Raw genomic sequence first — 21,165 nt, forward strand, 5'->3', positions numbered from 1 at the left:
ATGGCCGCGAGTGCGGGAACACAAATTTTGAAATACACTGTACACAAATGGTCGAGTTTCTCATACAACTATGTACCAGAGTAAGAATTTGATGCAATAAGCTGTTGTTGGAGATTTTGTCTTCCTACTACACAATGACACTAGGCTGAACGATATTCATATTGAAAGAAATTCCTTAATACATGTTAACTTTCACAAAAAAAGTCTTTCTGCGTCATTTTGACATTACACAAACCTGTCATTTACTAGTGGCCCGTTTCTTTAAATGTTATATATAGCTGTGAAAGTAATCGTTTTTATTCATGCCATGAAAGTAATTTTGTCTTCGCTATTTTCAGAAACGTGTATGTAGACAATCCCAGTGATCAGTCGTCACGGTGGTCATCCGATTCTAACCACCCTCCTCAGGTAAATCTGAAACATGAAAACATTAATCCACAACAACTCCTTTGCTGAAGAATGACAGACCGCTAAAGCAGACGTCAATCCCGTTAAAAAAATATATTAAACTCAAATCCATAATGTTACTAAAGTTCTCCAGGTCATGCATGGAAGTGTTAAATCTGACTACGAAATTGCATATTAGCATTAAACCTGTCGCATACTGTCCAGAGCAGTTACAATAAAGTGTCTTGTCTGAGGACACAACAATGTCAAAATGGTCTATTTCTCAGCTTCCTGAGAAACAGAAACCATCACAGGAAGGGAGCGTCAAGCCAAAAACTTCAGACCTTCACGTGATTTTACAATAGATTTAGGGCTTACTTAAGAAATATAAATAAATCAAGGTTTTACGTGATTTTACTTAGGACAATGTTTCAACTGTTTGAGCTATCACAGCCCCATTAGACAATAGATTTGTTTAAGTATCTCAAACTTTTCAGGTGTGCTTACTTAAGAAATATAAATAAATCAAGGTTTTAAATATTTTGCCATTTTACGTTAAAAAAGTATTATTTTCCTCAGCAAAACTGTGTTAATGTTATTTTCACAAAATTGAGGAAAATTCAGAGATGTTTTTCAAGTCTCTTGAAAAGTATTGCCATATGTACTCAATTTACTGGTTTGGAACAATCTTGGAAAGTCAAGGTTGTCTCAGTTTTGTAAAACTTGGTATCGTTTGATTGATTGTGCACTTTGAAACAACTATTGTTGGAATTTTGTATATTTGCACCTCTTTGAGTTGCTACAATATATATTTCTTAAAACAATTTCCATTTTGTTTTTCGTTCTCTTTTTTCAAATTAAATATTTATTTAAAAGTCGTATTTTTTACAGAAGGCTCATAATCCATGATAACCTTTGAAAGATAATTAACAAATGTTCTCCATTAGCATCAACCTAGTCAGTCTGAAGTAGGTTAATCAATTCATCACAAAGAAAGTTGTGACAATCAATATTTTGCTAGATGTTATTTTATCAGACATTGAGTGCACTCAGTTTTTTTACCTTTTTGATTGGTTATTATAAACAGATTTTGACAGGGTCTTGATCATTTTAATATACTATCTTTGTTACATTTAAAATTTTGAAGTCAAACAGAAATTTGCAATTAATGCTACATTTGTAATACTTTGTGTTTATATTTTCCTAGTTCTTGCTTTTAAAGCTAGAAAGACCTTCTGTTGTCAAGTCCATAACCTTTGGTAAATACGAAAAAACACATGTGTGCAATTTGAAGAAATTCAAAGTATTTGGTGGCCTGTCTGAAGATCATGTTGTGGAGCTTTTAGAAAGGTAAGTATCAAATGAGAGTTGTGTATATATGCAAAGTCATCAATTATGTGAAGCTGAACTTTAAAGTATTAAGATAAAAAGTTGACCAGTAATATGCTTAGATGGATGATCTTGCCCTACTTACAAAGTCAAAAGGGTCCCATGTTAAAACAACTAAGAAATTTTAGGGTTATAATATTTGACATTAAGTATCATGTTTGGATGAATCAGTTATAAATTATTTGAAGTTAATGACATAATTTTGAGGTAAAAAATTTCAAATGTGATAGAACAAACAAGAAGCTCTTACTTTACCATACTTTTGATCCCATTACATCAGATGATGAAATTTTCAAATTGCCCTGTGTCAGTGTTGTGAGTTGGCCATTATTGATCTTTAAACAAGTTTTGCTTTTGCTAGTTCTTGAGAAGTATTAGATGGGTATTACTCAAATTTGATGTATAGGTTTCCCTTGGTCCCTTGTGGTGCCTTTACAATTTTGGGACTGATCAGAAAATTAAGGTGCCATTTTGGATTTGGACTATGAAAATTTCTCTTGTTTCTTAAGGACTGGATGGATTTTTCTCAAATTTCATCAGTAGGTTTTCCTTTGTCCTTAGTTTTGCTCTTTTAATTTTGGGACTGATCACAAATAAAATGACTGCAAGGTGGCCATCTTGGGTTTTGACTGAAAGCTTATCACAATTTCTGCTCTGAAAGAGACTGGATAGGTCTTTCCTATATTTTACATGTATATTTCCCTTTTAAAGATACAAAATGGTTAAAGCTGTGGGCCAGGTCACCATCTTGGATTTTCACAAAGAAAATTTCTTAATAGTATTCTCAAATTTCATTAAATTAAGAACAAATAAGAGGAAAGAAGAGAAAGAAAAAACAAATGAAGATAGACAGTTGATGGGTGCCAAGATGTCTGTTGGGGATCTCTTGTTTGTCAATAGATTTTGCATTCTGACTGATGTCGTTTCAAATTTGTTCAAATGCAAACACTTGATATTATTATGTTACAGAGATCAGTGTCATGTATGTATGTAAAAAATCTCAACAACAGTAACATTTCAGTAACCAAGGAGCTCTGGTTCATGACCAGTACAATGCTGGAAAGGAAGGTTTGGAATTAAGTTGCATGAATTATGTCTTTCAACAAATGTTTCGATGTTCTGACCTGCTGGAACGATGAACCAGACAGGCCCATCAAACCTCTTGATTCAGAAAGACATTTATCTTTGCAGTGGCTTGAAGAATGATCATTTGTCGGAGCAGTTTGTGCTGAAATGTGAAATTGAAGAGCATTATTTTCCCTGTCGATATATCAAAATTGGTAATTATTTCATACATATTTGTCATGTACTGTAACTGCAAACAGAAATAAATCATTCACGAACCTTGTCATCAAGGGAGATAACTTTCAGCATAAATAACTTACTTGGAATTTTTTTCGTGTCATGAAATATAACATAAAAATGTTTCAAATTTTGTATTATTAAAGAAATGTCTGTTTCTTTTACAGTGCCAATACAAGCATGGGGCCCCAATTTCAACTTTAGTATCTGGTACATAGAGTTACGAGGCACAGACAAGTGGGATGTAGTAAAACCTTGTATAAACTGGTTTAATTCAGTAAGTGCAACATAAACTGTCACTGATATTGCTGATATCAGCTGTTTTATGTTCTAGTGAAACTTTGTAATGAACAAAAGGAACAGAGATTGTGCTGCATCCAAACGCGTTGTATTAATTGTGAGTTCATACCTTGGTTACTCCAGTGTTTATCACTGCTCCTTTATGCATTATACACTATATACCTTGGCATCCACTCGATAAATTGTTAATTTGATATTCATATCAAAAATCTATACTACAAAAACTAAAAATTTCATAGGTGTTAAAACTTTAACATACATTTCACATGCATCACATGTACTTAAAGCAAAAAAAGATAATGTGGGACAAGGAACAAGAAAAATGTAATTTACAGTTCCTTGACCTGAACTTTTGTGTCATCATGCACTGTATTGTAACTAAATAAACCCTTCGTAATCTGTTCTAAAGTTTTATATTGTTCTCGGCCCAATACCACTGCTAGTAGAAATCTCTTGTTTTGGAACTTGAGATTGTTTTGGTGAGTTTTACCAGGGATACATTTAACACAAATTATCTGATTACAAAAGTTCAAATTTAGCTTTATACCTCACATTTAAAGTTACAATTACATATGATATGAACATATGTAGCTTGTCAGTGATTTCCGTTTTGTATGTTTCAGTATAGAGAAAAGGAGGCCATTCGTTTGTGTCTGAAACATTTCCGACAGCGACAGTTTATTGAAGCTTACGATGCCTTACAGAAAAAGACAAAAGTGGAACTAGAACATCCTATACTGACAGAGCTCCATGACAAGTTGGTAAGGTTTAATGTGTAAAACAAGTTTTTGATCCATATCATTCTGACATTTGGTCAACTTTTTTTTTTTTTATATGGGCCTTGAGGCGATGAATGCCGGAACTCCCTCCCTACAAAAAGTCAAGGAAATAAGTGACCCATGTCTTGGTTGGCATTCAAACATTTATTGTGGAAAGAAAACCTCATTTTCACATGAATATTACATGTGGATAGAATGTCAGAATAATTTGGACTTGTGTTTTTGATAAATGGATTGTTTTTGGTAGTGTGATTAAGATTGTGGAAGATTGTGATATTTCATTTATAGAGCTGTATTAGCCAAGTAAATGATGAACTGTCATCAGATGGTGGGCTGTTCATTCACCCAGTGCTGTCAACTTATAAATCACCCAAGATCATTCAATGATGGGCACACCAATATCCCTCTGTGATATCTTGTCTTATACAGTGATTTGAATTGCCAGTTGGCAATCTTTGATTTTGACAACAAAAATTTCCCAGCTCTGTTTTTTAATGAGTATTGTGTGAATTTTTCTCTGATTTCATAAATCACTGATCAAATATAAAATGGCTGCAAGGTGGCCATCTTGAATTTTGACAGTGAAAGATTGTCATAACTATTTCTTGTCTGAGAGAGTCTGGATCTCGATAATTGATTAATAAAAAAAAGAGTTGAGATCCTTATTGTATGAATATACGAAAATGTTAAGTAGATATTGTAATGGTAAATGAATACATAATAAAATGATATATATATTGTATCCATAGGTGAAACAGGGAGACTTTGATGGGTGTGAGTCTTTAGTATGGCGAGCCTGTCAAGGTAAAAACTGAATACCTCTTGTTGCAGCTGTAAGTTACAATGTCTTGTGCCAAATCCATGCGAATTGTTTGCAAATAAAAATTTTTAAACTAAATAAAAGTAGTTGAATGTAAATACACTTTCATTTATCATAAAACATGGCTTTAATTTAGTTATTCATTATAGTATGTCCAACTATTTCCCTATAAGGAGAGTTACATTTCATTCAAACATAATTTCAGTTCATGAAATCTGACTTCTGTTTTTACAGAGAGACTGTTTGACCAGTACATAGGTTTACTGGACTATAAACCAAAATGGACGCCGATAGAGCCAATGACGAAGGGTAAGTCTGTGATGTCAAGGTTATATAATCACATGTATACTCACAGCGCAATGAAATTAATGGCTCACAGCCCCATATGTATTTCCAAGGCCACTTTTGTGTAACCTGGTAGAAACGGTTCCATGTGGTGAAGAACTATTCCCTGATAAATTAACATATCTGTAATGGATATTGGAATTTATATAATTTGTAAAGCTCAGAATGCAGTTTCTGAATTTCCCGTCAAACATAAAACAACGAACCAAAATATATACAATCATTTTGAAGTCTATAATATAGATAAATATCCTCCATTTTGACCTGACACATGGCTACAGGATTATATACGCCTGTATAGTTGTCTTTTATCATAATAAGTCTTTGTGGTTTGTTTTTCCTAGTTTTATCTGTTATTGAACATTTGATTAGTCAACAAGTCACTTAATATTTGAGGAAGAAAAAAAATTCTTTTGCCTTTAAGGCATACAGTTACAGTTGGATACTATGAAGAAATTTTTTGTTGAAATGCTGTGATAATGTTCTGATATACAAAAAGATCTCAGAAAAGATAGCAGTCTTAGTTTATGAGAAAACGATAGACATTGCCGTGTATAAAGTGAAACTTGATGTGATTGACCCTTGTCTCCTTACATTTTCATAGAAACTACCTCAGCAGCACCAATCCTAGACTCCTCGTTTTATAGACAAATAACTGTTAATCTGATTTGATATTGGAGAGATAAAAAAGTTAACTATGTCCAACTAGTGCTGTTCAGTGGAGTCATTGGTATTCTGATGTTAGGTGTTAAGGCTGATTTAAACAATGTTTTGTTCAATATTTATGAGACGTGAAAACAAACTTAAGGCTTGTTTAATGCATAGCTTGCTGATTAAATAAAAAACAAAATTTTGAACAAGGAAATGTTAATCTGCATTTTTTAGTAAAATATTAATCAATAGTAGATGAAAGAAGAAATAGATCATTGTATACGGGTATGAGGGGGAAATTATGATCTAGCGTTATGTGGCAATAGATCCTTTTAATTATGCAGATTCTGTAATAGAACGTCATTGTTGTTTTGTGTTTTGAAACAGTTGGGGAATTGATGACAGAAAACCGACCAGGAATGAGAGGTGGACACCAGATGTGTGTGGACATCCTTGCAGGTATACAAAATGCTATGGCATTCAAGGGAGATAATTTAACTTAACTGTAAAATCATTATAATACAAGTGATGAAAGATACATTTGATTGATAATCTCAAATAATAGACAAACTATTTGAAAATCTATCTCTCCTACCTTTTTATCTAAAAGTATTTTGACTACATTTAAAACCTCAGCCATCAAAGTTTCGGCTAAGAATGTCTCACTAAACTTATTTGTGAATTACTCTGCTTTGTATCTGCTACAGAGACTCTATATCTGTTTGGGGGATGGGATGGAAGTCAAGATTTGGCAGATCTGTGGGCATACAATATTCCCGCAAGGACATGGTCTTGCATCTGTAAAAGTACAGAGGAGGAGGTAGGTACTGCTGAAACCAAATTTCACCTCAAATGTCTTGTTTTACACTCACTTGTCTCAAAGTCCTAGTGTAGTTTATAAATCTTTCTTTGGCATAGACAGCCTGCTGAGAGTGAAACTTTAATCAGGCTTTAGTAACCTTGTCCTCTGCAATGTTATAGGGTGGTCCCTCAGCAAGGTCATGCCACAAGATGTGCCTTGATCATGAACGAAAACAGATATTTATTCTTGGGCGTTACCTAGACTCGTCGGTGCGCACGTCAGATAACCTAAAGGTAAGATCATTAATATAGATTTTATTTCAGTCATTGATATGTACATATATATAATGATTATATAAGAACAATTACATCTGAATTGGATTGGAATTCTTCAACTTATATAGATCTGTCTTCATTTCTGAAGCACAAGAATTAATGTTACATGACAACAAGTAGGAAAGTGAATATGTATATGTTTATGTGAAAAACAAAGAATAGAGACGAAAATATGGAGAGAAAATGAAAGGGTGATACTGAAGGAATAAGAAAGGAAAGTTGCCTTTGTCTAGTCATATGAGGACTTTAACAACTGTGTATTGGGCCAAAAAAGCATTCATTCAAATCTCTTGGAGCTAATAATGAAGTTTTGAACACATGTAAAAATAAACAAATTGTCATCATCTGTCAGCCCGTTGTCACCGAAGAGTAGTATTTTGGTTGAAATATGAGTATTAATGATACTAAAACAATATAAGTGAATCTCAGAAAGCATATTTATTCTCGGCATTACCAAGACTTGTCAGTGGGCACGTCAGACAATCTAAAGGTAAAATCATTGTTTGCTATGTGTATTTGGGAACTGCATGGGAATCGGTATTGATTTTTTCCTTCTCAATGGTGCTGTTGAATTAACACTATATAGCTTTTTGGAGAAAACAAATATCCATATCTTTTTGCTCAGTCTTCTTGAAAGCAGTATACTTTAACAAACGTGATTTAATTAAAAATCACCAGGTTAATGAAGGGTACCTGTACTTTTGAGTAGGTATGGTTAACATTTTTTGTTAATTTCAGAGTGATTTCTACATGTATGACATAGGGTCAGCCAAATGGACAATAATTACAGAGGATACTCATGCAATGGGAGGACCCAAATTAATCTTTGATCACCAGATGGTCATGGATATTGAGAGACGCACACTCTTTGTGTTCGGGGGTCGAGTGCTCACAAGGTTCAATTTCCTTCTAAACTTTTGTAAAGACAAATGATGATGTATTTGTAAAAATGGTTGTCAGAAGTCTTACAGTTTTTTTAATGACCCATATTCAAACTTCAAAATGTGCTTGTTCAAGTTTGAATACATACTCAAAATGACCCTTTATTAATTTGTATTTCATGTTGGAATAATATTTAATTCATGTTAGTTTATGCATTATTCTGACTCTGATTCAATTCTTATGTTGAAAAAATGTCAGTTAAGCACTAATCTGACTGAGTTAATTTCTATCTGGCATTAAACTAATATTAGTTATTTCAAACATTATTGTGACTCTGACTTTAATATCTAATCAATGTTGAAATCATGTTAGTTTAAGCATTTTTGTAACCCTGATGCTAAACTTCATAACTGTTTTCATGTTTGACTGATTTTTTCATTGACATGATGTTGGGCCATAATTTGTCCCTGATATGATAACATTTTCAGTGTTGCTGAAGGAGGCGAGCGGAGTAGTGAGTCGGAGTTTAGTGGATTATATGCATACCACGTTCCCACTAACACCTGGAAACAAGTGATGACAGATTGTACGGAGCTCCGTTCACGTATTGGACACTCAATGCTTTTTCATCCTGTGAGTTTTCTTTTTTCATGTAAGGTTATATTTGTAAATTTTGAGAGCCTAAACAAATTGATAAAACAAATATCACTATTGGTTAGTTATGAATGAAATTGTACATGTTATATGGTCTGTTTCAGTCAGTCACTGGATCTAAACTTAATGACCATCAGTATATTAATTAGTGTCTGTTTCAGTCAGTCACTGGATCTAAACTTAGTGACCATCAGTATATTAATTAGTGTCTGTTTCAGTCAGTCACTGGATCTAAACTTAGTGACTATCAGTGTATTAATTAGTGTCTGTTTCAGTCAGTCACTGGATCTAAACTTAGTGACCATCAGTATATTAATTAGTGTGTGTTTCAGTCAGTCACTGGATCTAAACTTAGTGACCATCAGTTTATTAATTATTGTGTGTTTCAGTCAGTCGCTGGATCTAAACTTAGTGACCATCAGTGTATTAATTAGTGTCTGTTTCAGTCAGTCACTGGATCTAAACTTAGTGACCATCAGTTTATTAATTAGTGTCTGTTTCAGTCAGTCACTGGATCTAAACTTAGTGACCATCAGTATATTAATTAGCATCTGTTGCAGATATTTACCTGAACTCTATCTAAATGTACTTTTTTCTTTAATTGTGTTTATGAAAGATAAATTTGTCCAGATTTAGGCCTACTGTATAATATATAGAGTTACAACCCTTTATTAACTTTTATGCTCCCCGAAGTAAGAGCATATATTTGCTGCTTTGTCTGTCTATCCATCATAATTTTGTCTGAAGTACAACACAAAAACAGTAAGTGGTATCAACATGAAACTTCATAGGTAGATAGATCTCGATAAGGAATAGTGCAGTGTACAAGAACCACAACTCTCTTTTGCATAATTTTGGAGTTTTTGAAACTTGGTATATACATTGATCATATTAAAAGAATGTGCAGTATCTTAAATTCAGTGCCTTCAACAACTTAATTACAGAATTATTGCCCTTTGATTAAATTTTGTGTCCAATGCAGTTTTTTTCGGGGAGCATTCATCAGTTTCACTGATACTCTTGTTTTGTGTAGAAGTTTTGTTGAATTTAGGAAAATATTGCTTACTTGTAATACTCAGGTTTATTCAAGACTGTAACTATAACTTAGTTCTATTTTGTTTCATTTCCAGAAAAGGAGAGTGTTGTATGTGTTCGCTGGTCAGAGGGCAAAGGAATACCTAAATGACTTTTTCTCATATAATGTTGATACAGGACAGATTGAGATCATAGCAGATGGAAGTAAGAAGGAGGCTAACTCTTTAGGGGGTATGCTTACTTATCCTAACCCCCTCAATAATCTCTGGGATGAAATGTCTGCTCATTATCATCCTGTGCTGAAAGAGTTCATCAAAAAAAGTGGTGAGATGCAGCAACATTGTTGCTTGATGATCAGTTGGTATTTGGAGGTTGTTGTTTGCTTAACAAATGTTTTGACTTATCTCCACCTTTGAAATTGGAGTTACAAATTTATTTTTTAACATTCTTCATCGGTTTAAAATCTTTATACTCTTTATATTTTTATAAGACATCCTACAGTTGTAGATGCGGTCTTGCTTTGCATGATATCTCCTGTTTTGGTGTCACAAAAAGTAGTTGGACAATAAAAATGGGGCAAAGCCACAATTGGCGGGATTGCGGGATGAGTACAATATTAGATGGTATTCATAAGACAGTTAAGGGTGTTTCATTTGTAGAGTATGTAGAATATTTGTTATAAGAGAGAAAGTTTGGTTTTATCTTATGAATTGGTGCAGAAGAAGGGCATTTGAAGAAAGAAGTTGCAGCCATTTTTGATGCAGAGATGTTCAAAAAGTAGAAAATGGACATCTAGGGCCCCAAGGTGATTTACATGTGGAACTTCAGAAAATCACTAAGTTCCAAAGCTCGGAAAATCAAAAAAAAAAAAATGTCCAGAATGAATCCATAATAATAGGTGCACATCTTCAACATATAAACATCCTACAAAGTTTCAAGCTTCTACGTCAAAAACTCTAGGAGGAGTTGATTCTACAAAACTGGTACCCTATTTCCCCAACCGACCCGTAATTAAATTTGTGAGTTGTTTGATGGTGTCTGCTTACATTTGCCAGTGTTTTCATTGGTTCATAGGTCAATTTTGGTTGTTACAAATTGAAAATAGATTTAAATTTTTTTTAAAATTGTCAAAGACATACATTTACTGGTACAGGTGTGAACACAAACACACTTTCACAGTATGAATTGCGATTTAGATATATATAAAACAATTTTTTGGGAATGCTGATAGCAATATCGTTAGATCTGTGATATTTTGAACAAAGAATTAGGATTATATGCATGGTTGAATTTAAATGTCAATAGTTAAATTGTTAATGTTAAAGTTTTCTTGCTCTTTAACACAAGGTCTCCTCCACCCATAAATAAGAATTTCCTCATGTCTAAAAGCTATCTGTTGCACTGTAAAATCTCTAAGACCTGTCACTAACACTTTGATTATATTGAAATATCTTACTTATGTTTGCATGCTTCCTCCAGACTAGTGAATAGCATTGCCCTTGAAAAGACAATTCACTCTTTTATTCCTATATGTTACTTGTTATATACAGTGTTGAGTTACATGTTACTTTATAGCTTCAAAATGTCAGTTATGTTTTCCTTGTGTTCGACTTTACTGGAAAATTTTATCAATTATCATTTAAAAAGTTTTCAAAATCCATTCTGATGAAAAGGATGTTGTATTCCTGTAAATAGTCGCTTTTAATTGATATAAAATACAGCTCATTACCTTACAAGTAAGCATTTTTCAAAACTTGTTTGATTACATTGTAATGAGATATAGGCCATGTGTTTTAATGTATGCATCTATACTTGTGAAATGGGCCGATAATTGTTATTCTACAACAGTAATGAACTCGGAGAACATTCACTTGTAGTGCCTCTGCATTTATTTATGTGAAATGATGTGATTTTTGTGTTTTGGTTTGACAGCGATACCAGCGGCTGGATTTACGCAACGTGCCACGATTGACCCAGACTCAGATGAAATACATGTACTTTCAGTGAGTATGGTTAAGGGATAGATTGTCACACAAATTATTCAACATTTGCAGATTACATTTAATTGTTCTTACTGCTAAACCTTGAGATTGTTTGGAGAAAAATATTATAATATCAATTGTACCTTTGTTTACCTCCAATAATTACATTGATGTTTTGATTATTTACAGGGACTTAGTAAAGACAAGGACAAACGAGACAATGTTAAAAACTCCTTCTGGGTGTATGATATTGGTAAAAATAAATGGTAAGGATTTAGTGTGGAACATTCATTAAGATACGAGTTTATCTTTATGTGCTTGAAGCTGTTGCTTGGATGCAAATCCACTAAGAATAAAGTTTGGTATTATTACAATGATATAGGAATAATTTATCAGAAAAATGAAATTAATAGGTGTAATTTATCAGGGAATCGTAATTAGTAGGTGTAATTGATCAGGGAATCGTAATTAATAGGTGTAATTGATCAGGGAATCGTAATTAATATGTGTAATTTATCAGGGAATCGTAATTAATATGTAGTTTATGGAATTGTAATTAATATGTGTAATTTATCAGGGAATCGTAATTAGTAGGTGTAATTGATCAGGGAATCGTAATTAATAGGTGTAATTGATCAGGGAATCGTAATTAATATGTGTAATTTATCAGGGAATCGTAATTAATAGGTGTAATTGATCAGGGAATCGTAATTAGTAGGTGTAATTGATCACGGAAATGTAATCAGTAGGTGTAATTTTTCAGGGAATCGTAATTAATAGGTGTAATTGATCAGGGAATCGTAATTAATAGGTGTAATTGATCAGGGAATCGTAATTAATATGTGTAATTTATCAGGAAATGTAATTATAGGTGTAATTGATCAGGGAATCGTAATTAGTAGGTGTAATTGATCAGGGAATCATAATTAATAGGTGTAGTTTATCAGGGAATTGTAATTAATATGTGTAATTTATCACGGAAATGTAATTAGTAGGTGTAATTGATCAGGGAATCGTAATTAGTAGGTGTAATTGATCAGGGAATCGTAATTAATAGATGTAGTTTATCAGGGAATCATAATTAATATGTGTAATTTATCAGGGAAATGTAATTAGTAGGTGTAATTGATCAGGGAATCGTAATTAGTAGGTGTAATTGATCAGGGAATCGTAATTAGTAGGTGTAATTGATCACGGAAATGTAATTAGTAGGTGTAATTGATCAGGGAATCGTAATTAGTAGGTGTAATTGATCAGGGAATCGTAATTAATAGATGTAGTTTATCAGGGAATTGTAATTAATATGTGTAATTTATCACGGAAATGTAATTAGTAGGTGTAATTGATCAGGGAATTGTAATTAGTAGGTGTAATTGATCAGGGAATTGTAATTAATATGTGTAATTTATCACGGAAATGTAATCAGTAGGTGTAATTGATCAGGGAATCGTAATTAATAGATTTAGTTTATCAGGGAATCGTAATTAATATGTGTAATTTATCACGGAAATGTAATCAGTAGGTGTGTAATTAAACAGCATCTATGCTCATCACTTGACTAACCTAAAACTCACAAAATATCTTCACTTAAAATCCCAACAATACACCTCTACCTCCTCAAAAGGAATTCAATTTACTTTGAAATTATATTGTGAACTATTTAATGTCATTATTGTGGGAAATAGATGTACACCTGTAAAAGATCACCAAATTAAAAAGAAAAAAATATAACATATTTTATCTGTGAGAATTCTGAACTGTTTTATGCACATATTGATATGCCTTTTGCCAACTAGAAAGAAAATGATAGGCCTATCTTCAACTGTTGCCTCCCATTGTTTCTGAAAATGAGGTTTAAGTCAGGCATCACCACATTAAACAATATATTCTTCTTGAATTATATTTTGAGTTAAACTAGACAAAATAGAAGCTTTTAAAAGTAAACAACTTTTTTTTCTGAACTGTAGTTGGTTTGAGGAAAGAACCAGATGTTTCTAAGCTTTTGTTACTCTGAAGAAGTCTAGGTCAGTCAGAAGACTTTAAGAGAAAGAAACAGAAATTTCTATGCTGTAGTTGCTCTGAAGAAATCTAGGCCTAGATTTTAAGAGTGAAAGAAACAGATGCTTCTAAGGTTTGGTTGCTCAAGGAAATTTATGTTTGATAATTAATGGAAGTTTTTATGAATTGCAGGTCCTGTGTTTACAAGAATGAGAATTCTGGACAACAGTACTGGACAAAGATGCAGCACGTTGAACCAGTGCCACGGTTTGCTCACCAGTTAGTCTATGATCATGTTCACAAGGTAGTTATCAGTACAATCACTACTGTATAACAATAAACAGAAATATCACAAGTCTTAATAGGGATCTGTTGAACCTTCTGATAGGATGTTTGATGTAGAGATTTTTTAAAAGGATTTCTTCGACAGTAAAGTCTGTGATCATTATATACCTTATTTATCTAGCTTTTAGCCAAAGAACTTGACTCTTGTCCATTGCATGTCGGTAAAGTCCTATCTTATCTTCCTACGATATGTTCTACCCTTGGTTAAGTGACCTCAAACACAAGCTTATAGATGTGTGACCTGTTTTACAACAATAAAAAAGCTTTTATGAGGATCAATTTTAGTTGACAAGGAAAATTCAACCTGTGATTCAGATTATGAAAAAAATTGTTAATTGCAAATGAATTCTGGGTGCAAATATGTGAATTATAACGCTAGCAGAGTTTAATTAATGGGGTATATGATTAGTGTTAAGTACACTGACAACAGGGTAGTTATGTGATGGATGTTATTACACTAGAAGTAAGGGAATTGTGTAATTAAAATGTAATCTAGGTACATTACTATATGTTGTAGGTACACTACTTGTTTGGTGGGAACCCTGGAAAGGAAAGCTTACCTAAAATGAGATTGGACGATTTCTGGGCATTAAAGGTATGTTCTATCTGATGATAACCTGTATCACTGTAGTATTTTTCTGTTTTGTAGCTGCCTTCAAATTTTTATATCCCGAACCTTTTTTTCAGACTGTAATGTGCAGTTTTTATAAGGCGTCATGTAAGTGTGACCCATGTTCCCCCCCCCCCCCCCCCCCCAACAGGTCAACGAGACCGCAAATCAGGATTTTAAAATTTGAATAATGCTTAATCCACAAAATAATTCTAAAATTTCTTGAGATATGTGTTTTTATATAATATCTTTTTGTTTCAGCTATGCCGACCTACTGCTGAAAATTTATTACGGCGATGCAAATATCTGATCCGGAAGTTTAAATTCCAAGAAATGTCAGGATCTGATTCCAGAGCTGCAATGTTATATCTTCAAGCCAGTTTAGCTGAAATCGTAGATCACAACAACCCAGAGGAACGCAGTGAGGTAGATTTATAGCATAGAAAAATTTCTGTGAGATGCTCAATCTGAAAGAAAAAGAGCAGTCTTATATGTAGGAGTTAATGTGTCTCTCAGTAGACCAGTAGCCCATCTAATTTTCAATCTGATACAAGAAACAACATATGGCTGGCAGGATGCCTTCTTGGAATTGAATAGTAATAGTTTGTTATTGTCATTTGTGAAGAAGTACTTGATGAATCTTTCTCAAATTCATATGTAGGCTTTCTTTGGTCTCTGGTTGTGCATTGATTGGTAAAACAACAAGGCTGACAGGCAGCCATCATGGATTTTGATGGTAATAGTTTGTTATCATTATTTCTGGAGAAGTACTCCATGGATCATTTTCAAGTTTCATGGTTGATTTCCCTTGGTTCCTAGTTGTGGCCTTTTGAGTTAGTGACTGATCAGAAAATAAAATGGGTGACAGCCGGCCATCTTTAGGGACTGATCAGAAAAATAAAATGGGTGACAGCCGGCCATCTTTAGGGACTGATCAGAAAAATAAAATGGGTGACAGCCGGCCATCTTGGATTGACTATGAATGCTTGTTATATTTCATTGGAAGACCTGGATGGATCTATCTCAAATTTCATATTCCCTATTAGTGCCCTTTCAATTTTGAGTCTGCTGGAAAAAACGAAATGGCAGACAGGTGGCCATATTGAATTTTGACCCTAGTTGTCCATTAGTCCATTTTCGGACCATTGAAAAAACATCATGGCCGACAGGTTGCCGTCTTCAATTTTGATAGTAATAATTTGTTTTCACTATGCTTTCTCTAGATCATTCTGAAATTTTACAAGTAAAATCCACTTGGTACCTAGTCATGCCCTTTCAATTTTGATTTTGCTAGAAAAAATATAATGGTTGACAGGTGGCCATCTTGGATTTTGGCAATGAAAGTTATCCCTTTTTCTTAGGAAGTACTGGATGAATCTGTCTGAAATTTTATAGGAAAATTTCCCTTGGTCACATGTTATTCACTTTTGATTTTGTGACTGTTAGAAAAAACAAAATACTGACAGTCTCCATGTAACAAATCAAGATTATCATTGTTATGTCTGCAGAGGATTTTTCAAATTTTATATCGTTGATAGGAAATAAGTGGAAAGAAGAGAAAAGATGGGAAAATATCCAACTTTTAAAGAACAAATTATTATGAAACAGTTGTGGGTGCCAAGCTCTCGCTGGGATTTTATGTGAAGTGCATGGAGTTTAATAATCGTCTTCTCTTTTTCACCTTAGTTTCAATTACTGGCATCAACATTGTTCAAGACAGAAGAGGAAGAGGATGTTTTCAATGGTAAGTCAGGTTTTTCATATCTTCTGAAGAATTGTGATGAGAATATCTGTAGTTATTTTCTGTTATCTTGGGAAAATGTTCCATTCAGTTGGGTAATGCAATCATATTCCAAAACTGGTGTAACTCCACTGTAAACTTGATACCTGTTTGACTACTAGTGTGGAAAAACTTCCAGTAAACATTCATGTTGGCCCTGTTGGAAGCAGCACATGGGTTGTCTTGCTACTGGAGGAAACAAGAGAATGTCAGAAGCAAACCTTTGGGTGAGGCAGGTCCTCCTGTAACCTGTACATTGTTCTGTAGGATCTGACAACAAAACAGACAGGCTACATACTGGTGATAATTAGCTTCAGTCAGTGGTTGTGATCTACCTGAATTGCCTATAGAGATCTAGATATTGAAGGATTTTACTAGAACAGGATTCTAAACAAACAAGTGTATTGTACTTGATTAAAATAGATAAGATTTTGAGTAAAATATTTTCAAATTTTATGAAACTATTTGGAGTGTTTTAATTTTGAAACTTCTTTATTAATTTCATTTCACAGAGATAGCTGGTGTGGACACCAGTGAACATTATCAATCAAGAACAGAACTTTTTGACAAGTTGGTGTCGTTTTTCCCAGAACAGATGACCCAACCCAAAGGCAACCTTGTGGACCTTATCCCAATGATGTGATTACAGAATTGTTTACCGTCTTGTGTGGAGTTTGAGCCAAATGTTAAAGAGAGTTAATCTGATATAAGCATTGATATTTCAAAAGTATCGTCCTTAATGTGATTGGTTAAATCTTTTAATGATGTGATTTATTAACTCTTTCCATGTGTACCTGAAAACTGTTAAGACATTGTTGCTAACAAATATTATGACATTGTTGCTGACAAATGTTAAGACATTGTTGCTGACAAATGTTATGACATTGTTGCTGACAAATGTTAAGACATTGTTGCTGACAACTGTTAAGACATTGTTGCTAACAAATATTGTGACATTGTTGCTGACAAATGTTAAGACATTGTTGAGGACAACTGTTAAGACATTGTTGCTGACAAATGTTAAGACATTGTTGATGACAACTGTTAAGATGTTGTTGCTGACAGCTTTTATGACATTGTTGCTGACAACAACTGTTGATGAAAATTGTTTTGACAATGCAAACAAGTGTAAAATTTTGTTAATCTTACAAGCATTCATGAGAGCAACATTTTTTTAGAATGATAAAAAATCTAGATTGGCAGTATTCCTAATCCATACTTGTTGCTTTGGTATATGACAAAAATTGTTATGATATCTGTAAGAATATAAGACAAGTTTCTATTCAAATGATCTATGTTGGCTGCATATTGTTAACAGTAATAGCTGAGAGAAGTTCAGAGCCGAAACCGGTCACTGAAGCGATTTCAAAGGTTGATGTTTATTTCACTCTGAACACATATCATTCAAATATTGAAGCAAGCAATGAAGATTTTCACTCATCAAAAAAGAGGAGGTTTAATTCTGGTACCTTTCTAAATGATGTAATATGAGAATCTGTACAAGGTAGGTTAACGAAATACTGTTTAGAATGAATGCCACCTACAAAAAGTTTTATTATCACATACTGGATGTTAATTCCTGAAACCTACAGTATTATTGAAATATTATAACAGAGTTGAAAATTTCATTTAAGGGTGTATGTGATGCGAGAGTAGTGTTACCTCATGCCTATTGTTTAATGAGTATTCCATTAAGAGTCTATGTTGTGCGAGTGTAGTATTTCATTATTTCTGTTGCTTACTGAATAACTAGTAAATTAACTTCAATTAGGCATTGTTTGAAATTATCTGTAAAAAGGCCAGGCATTTCAGTAGAGATGCGAAAAGTTTTTTTTTGAGTGTTCTGCAGATGAGAAGATTGTTTTTGTATATATTACAAAGAAAAGACAGTTATGTGAGATTTTTTTTTTTTTTTTTTTTAGAAAACATTAATGATTATAAATGGTTGTTAAAGAAACGTTGTTCACTGCATAAATATATTTTGAGATTTTATGTCAGAAAGGTTACCGTAAATTTCCGCGTATAGTGCACACTTTTTCAAGCTAAAACTGTCGTGTCAAAAAGGGTGTGCGCATTATACGCAGGAACATGCCATTCTTGGGGTTATTATTTCCGAGTTCTGCGTCCGCCATATTGGATTACCACCCTTCACATAGTTATATGTAAAAGTCATCGGTCTTATATGATAGTTTGGAGATAAAAACAACAGCAACAAAACAAGTAAAATAAAATAAATTTTGAATGTTTTAATCAACGGCCATTCACGCTAGCATTACGGTGAATCTAATTTTTTTTTTCGTTTCGTTTCGTTGAATAGTGAATTTCTGCCTCATTTTGATATACATGGCCTGCACGCGCAGTTCTGTTGTACTGGCAGCGATACCGGCATCTCTGTGATCGCATACAAAGTTGAACAGCTCTCACTCCATCTCTGGGTGTTCTGCTGTCGCATCTATGTCAGCCCTTCTGGTCAGTGGTTGGGACTTTAGACGTTTTTTTTTTTCTTTCGTGCCTTGATATTTCACTCTGGAATGTCGAAGTGGCGACTGGCGGCACGAAACTCAAGTCTCTCGGTGTAGTCCATGGTGTTCGCTGTTTCCCCATGTCGAAGTCGGTGTAAACAATCTATAACTAAGTACCTTCGGATACCGCGGTAGGTACAGATATGGGGACAAGGTATGATTGAAACTTTTCAGACAGTTAAAACAACATCGTTTTCTGAGCAATAGTACACGTTCAGCCGAAGCCGGGTGTCATCAATCTCCTCATACTCAACGTGTTTGTTACCTGTTAAGAACCGTTAATTATCCAATTAGCCAAGCCTTTCATGCTTGTTAAGTCAGGTACCTGTGTGAATTTGTTTACATAAGGTAATTAAATATGTTAGGGTCACGATGACTGTGGTTTCCTCATTATCAATGGATCAAACCACATCAACTGTTTCATCGCGGTACCAGTAATCAATTAATCTTTCTGTAGAAAATCTTTTGTTTTGTGGAGGGGGTTCTGACCCCAAAAAAGTACCTGCGCACTATACCCGAGTGCGCACTATACCCGAGTGCGCACTATACCCACAAATTTACAGTATTTAACCAAAATGTTTTCTGACCTTAGTTTTGGTTTCTCTTAGCAATAACAAAGTTGACACTTATACCGAAGAAGTTGTGCTGATACAAGATACAAATTTTTCTTTTTTTTCTTCCTTGAGATACAATTTACTTTTCACAGTCGGCAACACAAGCCTTTAAACTTTGACAAAAATAGCATGGCCTAAAATAGAAAATAAATCACAGCAATAGATCGGAGCTTCTTATTGGTTATGGAGCACCTATTCAGTTTTTGCAAAGTATATGTGGAGGTCAGACAAGTTGCTCTTATAATTTTTAGGTCGCCTGAGCCAAAGGCTCATGGTGACCTATTGCCATCATGATTTGTCTGTCGTCGTGCGACGTTAACTTTTCACATATTTGACTTCTTCTCAAGAACCACTGTTTGGATTTTGACCAAACTTGGCACAAAGCATCCCCATGGGAAGCCGCTTCAAGTTTGCGAAGAAAAAGGGTACGGCCCCAAAAGGGGCCCCAGGAGGGGGGAAAAGGGGGTAAAATTAGGTAAATCTTTAAAAATCTTCTTCTCATGAACCAACAGTCAGATTAAGTTCCTACTTGATATTTAGGGTCCTTATGGCATGGTCTACAAAGTTTGCGAATGAAAAAAAATCGGGTCTAAAACGGCCCCACTAGGGGGCACTCAAAAGGGTCAAAAAGTCAACTTTGACCAATTTCAACCAAATGTGGTAGAAAGCATTCCTTAGTGAAGGACATATGAAATTATGTTGAAAAAAGTGATAATGTCCCATTTGGTGCCCATAAGGGGTGTAAAAGGGGCCATATGTAAAAACTTCTTTAAATGACTTCTTCTCAAGAACCATTGGATGGATTTTGACCAAACTTGGCACAAAGCATCCCAATGGAAAGCTTCTTCAAGTTTGCGAAGAGAAAGAGTGTGGCCCCAATGGGGGCCCCAGGAGGGGGGGAAGGGGAAACTTGATACGAATGTTCTACACAAGGTCCTGGCAAGTGTTTTAACTTTTTGGGGCGATTCAAAATCCAAGATGGCCACCCTGGCCTCTGTTTGGCTAAGACATTATGGACTTCCTCTCAAGAACCATTGGGTGGGTCATGTTCTAACTTTGTATAGATGTTTTACACATGGTCCTGCACAAGTGTTGTTACATTTTTGCAACATTTTAAAATCCCCAGATTATTGACAAATATTCCTCAGGTGACCGTTCAGGCCCCTTGGGCCTCTTGTTGTTGATATGTGGCTTAATTGGGAAATATACTTTGCTGTACTCTTATCTAAACCCAGCTTATCTGTGCAATAGAACCACACATATTTAAAAAAAAACAAACCCTGTACCACACTTATCTATATCAGTCATTTCTAAATTTATATGAATCAGGATAGAATAGCACATCTGCTTGATACAGCCAAACATAGTGCACTTGGATGTGCAATAGCAAATTTCATCCAGATACATCGTGCACACATTGCTTATCATGCAATAATATTTTACAATCCCACAACTGTGCTTATGGTTACATATGCTCACTTAATGGAAAACAAGCTTTACATACTAAGTTATTTCATAACATAACTCATTTGTTTAGTAAATTATTTTCATTTCGTTATTTATTTTATTTTTTGAAAAAATTATTTGCACAGATGTAATATACATTGAAATTAAATGCCATGGTAAGATTAGC

General features: G+C 34.1%; 1 protein-coding gene across 2 annotated transcripts; it reads left to right on the forward strand.

Moving 5' to 3' along the window:
- LOC132562672 (muskelin-like) lies at positions 1-20,754 on the forward strand. Of its 2 annotated transcripts, none has more exons than XM_060227427.1 (21): positions 1-80; positions 339-408; positions 1,595-1,737; positions 2,968-3,056; positions 3,246-3,355; positions 4,002-4,139; positions 4,907-4,961; positions 5,212-5,286; positions 6,361-6,432; positions 6,681-6,793; positions 6,955-7,068; positions 7,849-8,006; positions 8,481-8,625; positions 9,777-10,005; positions 11,614-11,684; positions 11,853-11,929; positions 13,854-13,965; positions 14,524-14,601; positions 14,878-15,042; positions 16,303-16,360; positions 16,909-20,754. In XM_060227427.1, the coding sequence occupies exons 1-21, from the start codon at positions 1-3 to the stop codon at positions 17,037-17,039; spliced, it is 2,283 nt and encodes a 760-aa protein (XP_060083410.1). In that variant the 3' UTR covers positions 17,040-20,754. The 2 variants fall into 2 exon arrangements, with proteins under 2 accessions (XP_060083410.1, XP_060083411.1); XM_060227428.1 differs by having other exon boundaries at positions 9,777-9,912.
- The last annotated feature ends 411 nt before the right edge of the window (positions 20,755-21,165 follow it).

The sequence above is a fragment of the Ylistrum balloti genome, unplaced genomic scaffold, assembly GCF_031769215.1.
Source record: "Ylistrum balloti isolate Yb309-2 unplaced genomic scaffold, AGI_CSIRO_Ybal_v1 Utg371478, whole genome shotgun sequence".
NCBI classification, from domain to species: Eukaryota; Metazoa; Mollusca; class Bivalvia; order Pectinida; family Pectinidae; genus Ylistrum; species Ylistrum balloti.

Coding starts and splice junctions, on each gene's coding strand:
- LOC132562672 (XM_060227427.1), top strand. CDS start 1: ATGGCCGCGAGTGCGGGAACACAAATTTTGAAATACACTGTACACAAA. Junction 13,966..14,523: donor TCTATGATCATGTTCACAAG/GTAGTTATCAGT, acceptor TATATGTTGTAG/GTACACTACTTGTTTGGTGG. Junction 16,361..16,908: donor GGAAGAGGATGTTTTCAATG/GTAAGTCAGGTT, acceptor TTCATTTCACAG/AGATAGCTGGTGTGGACACC.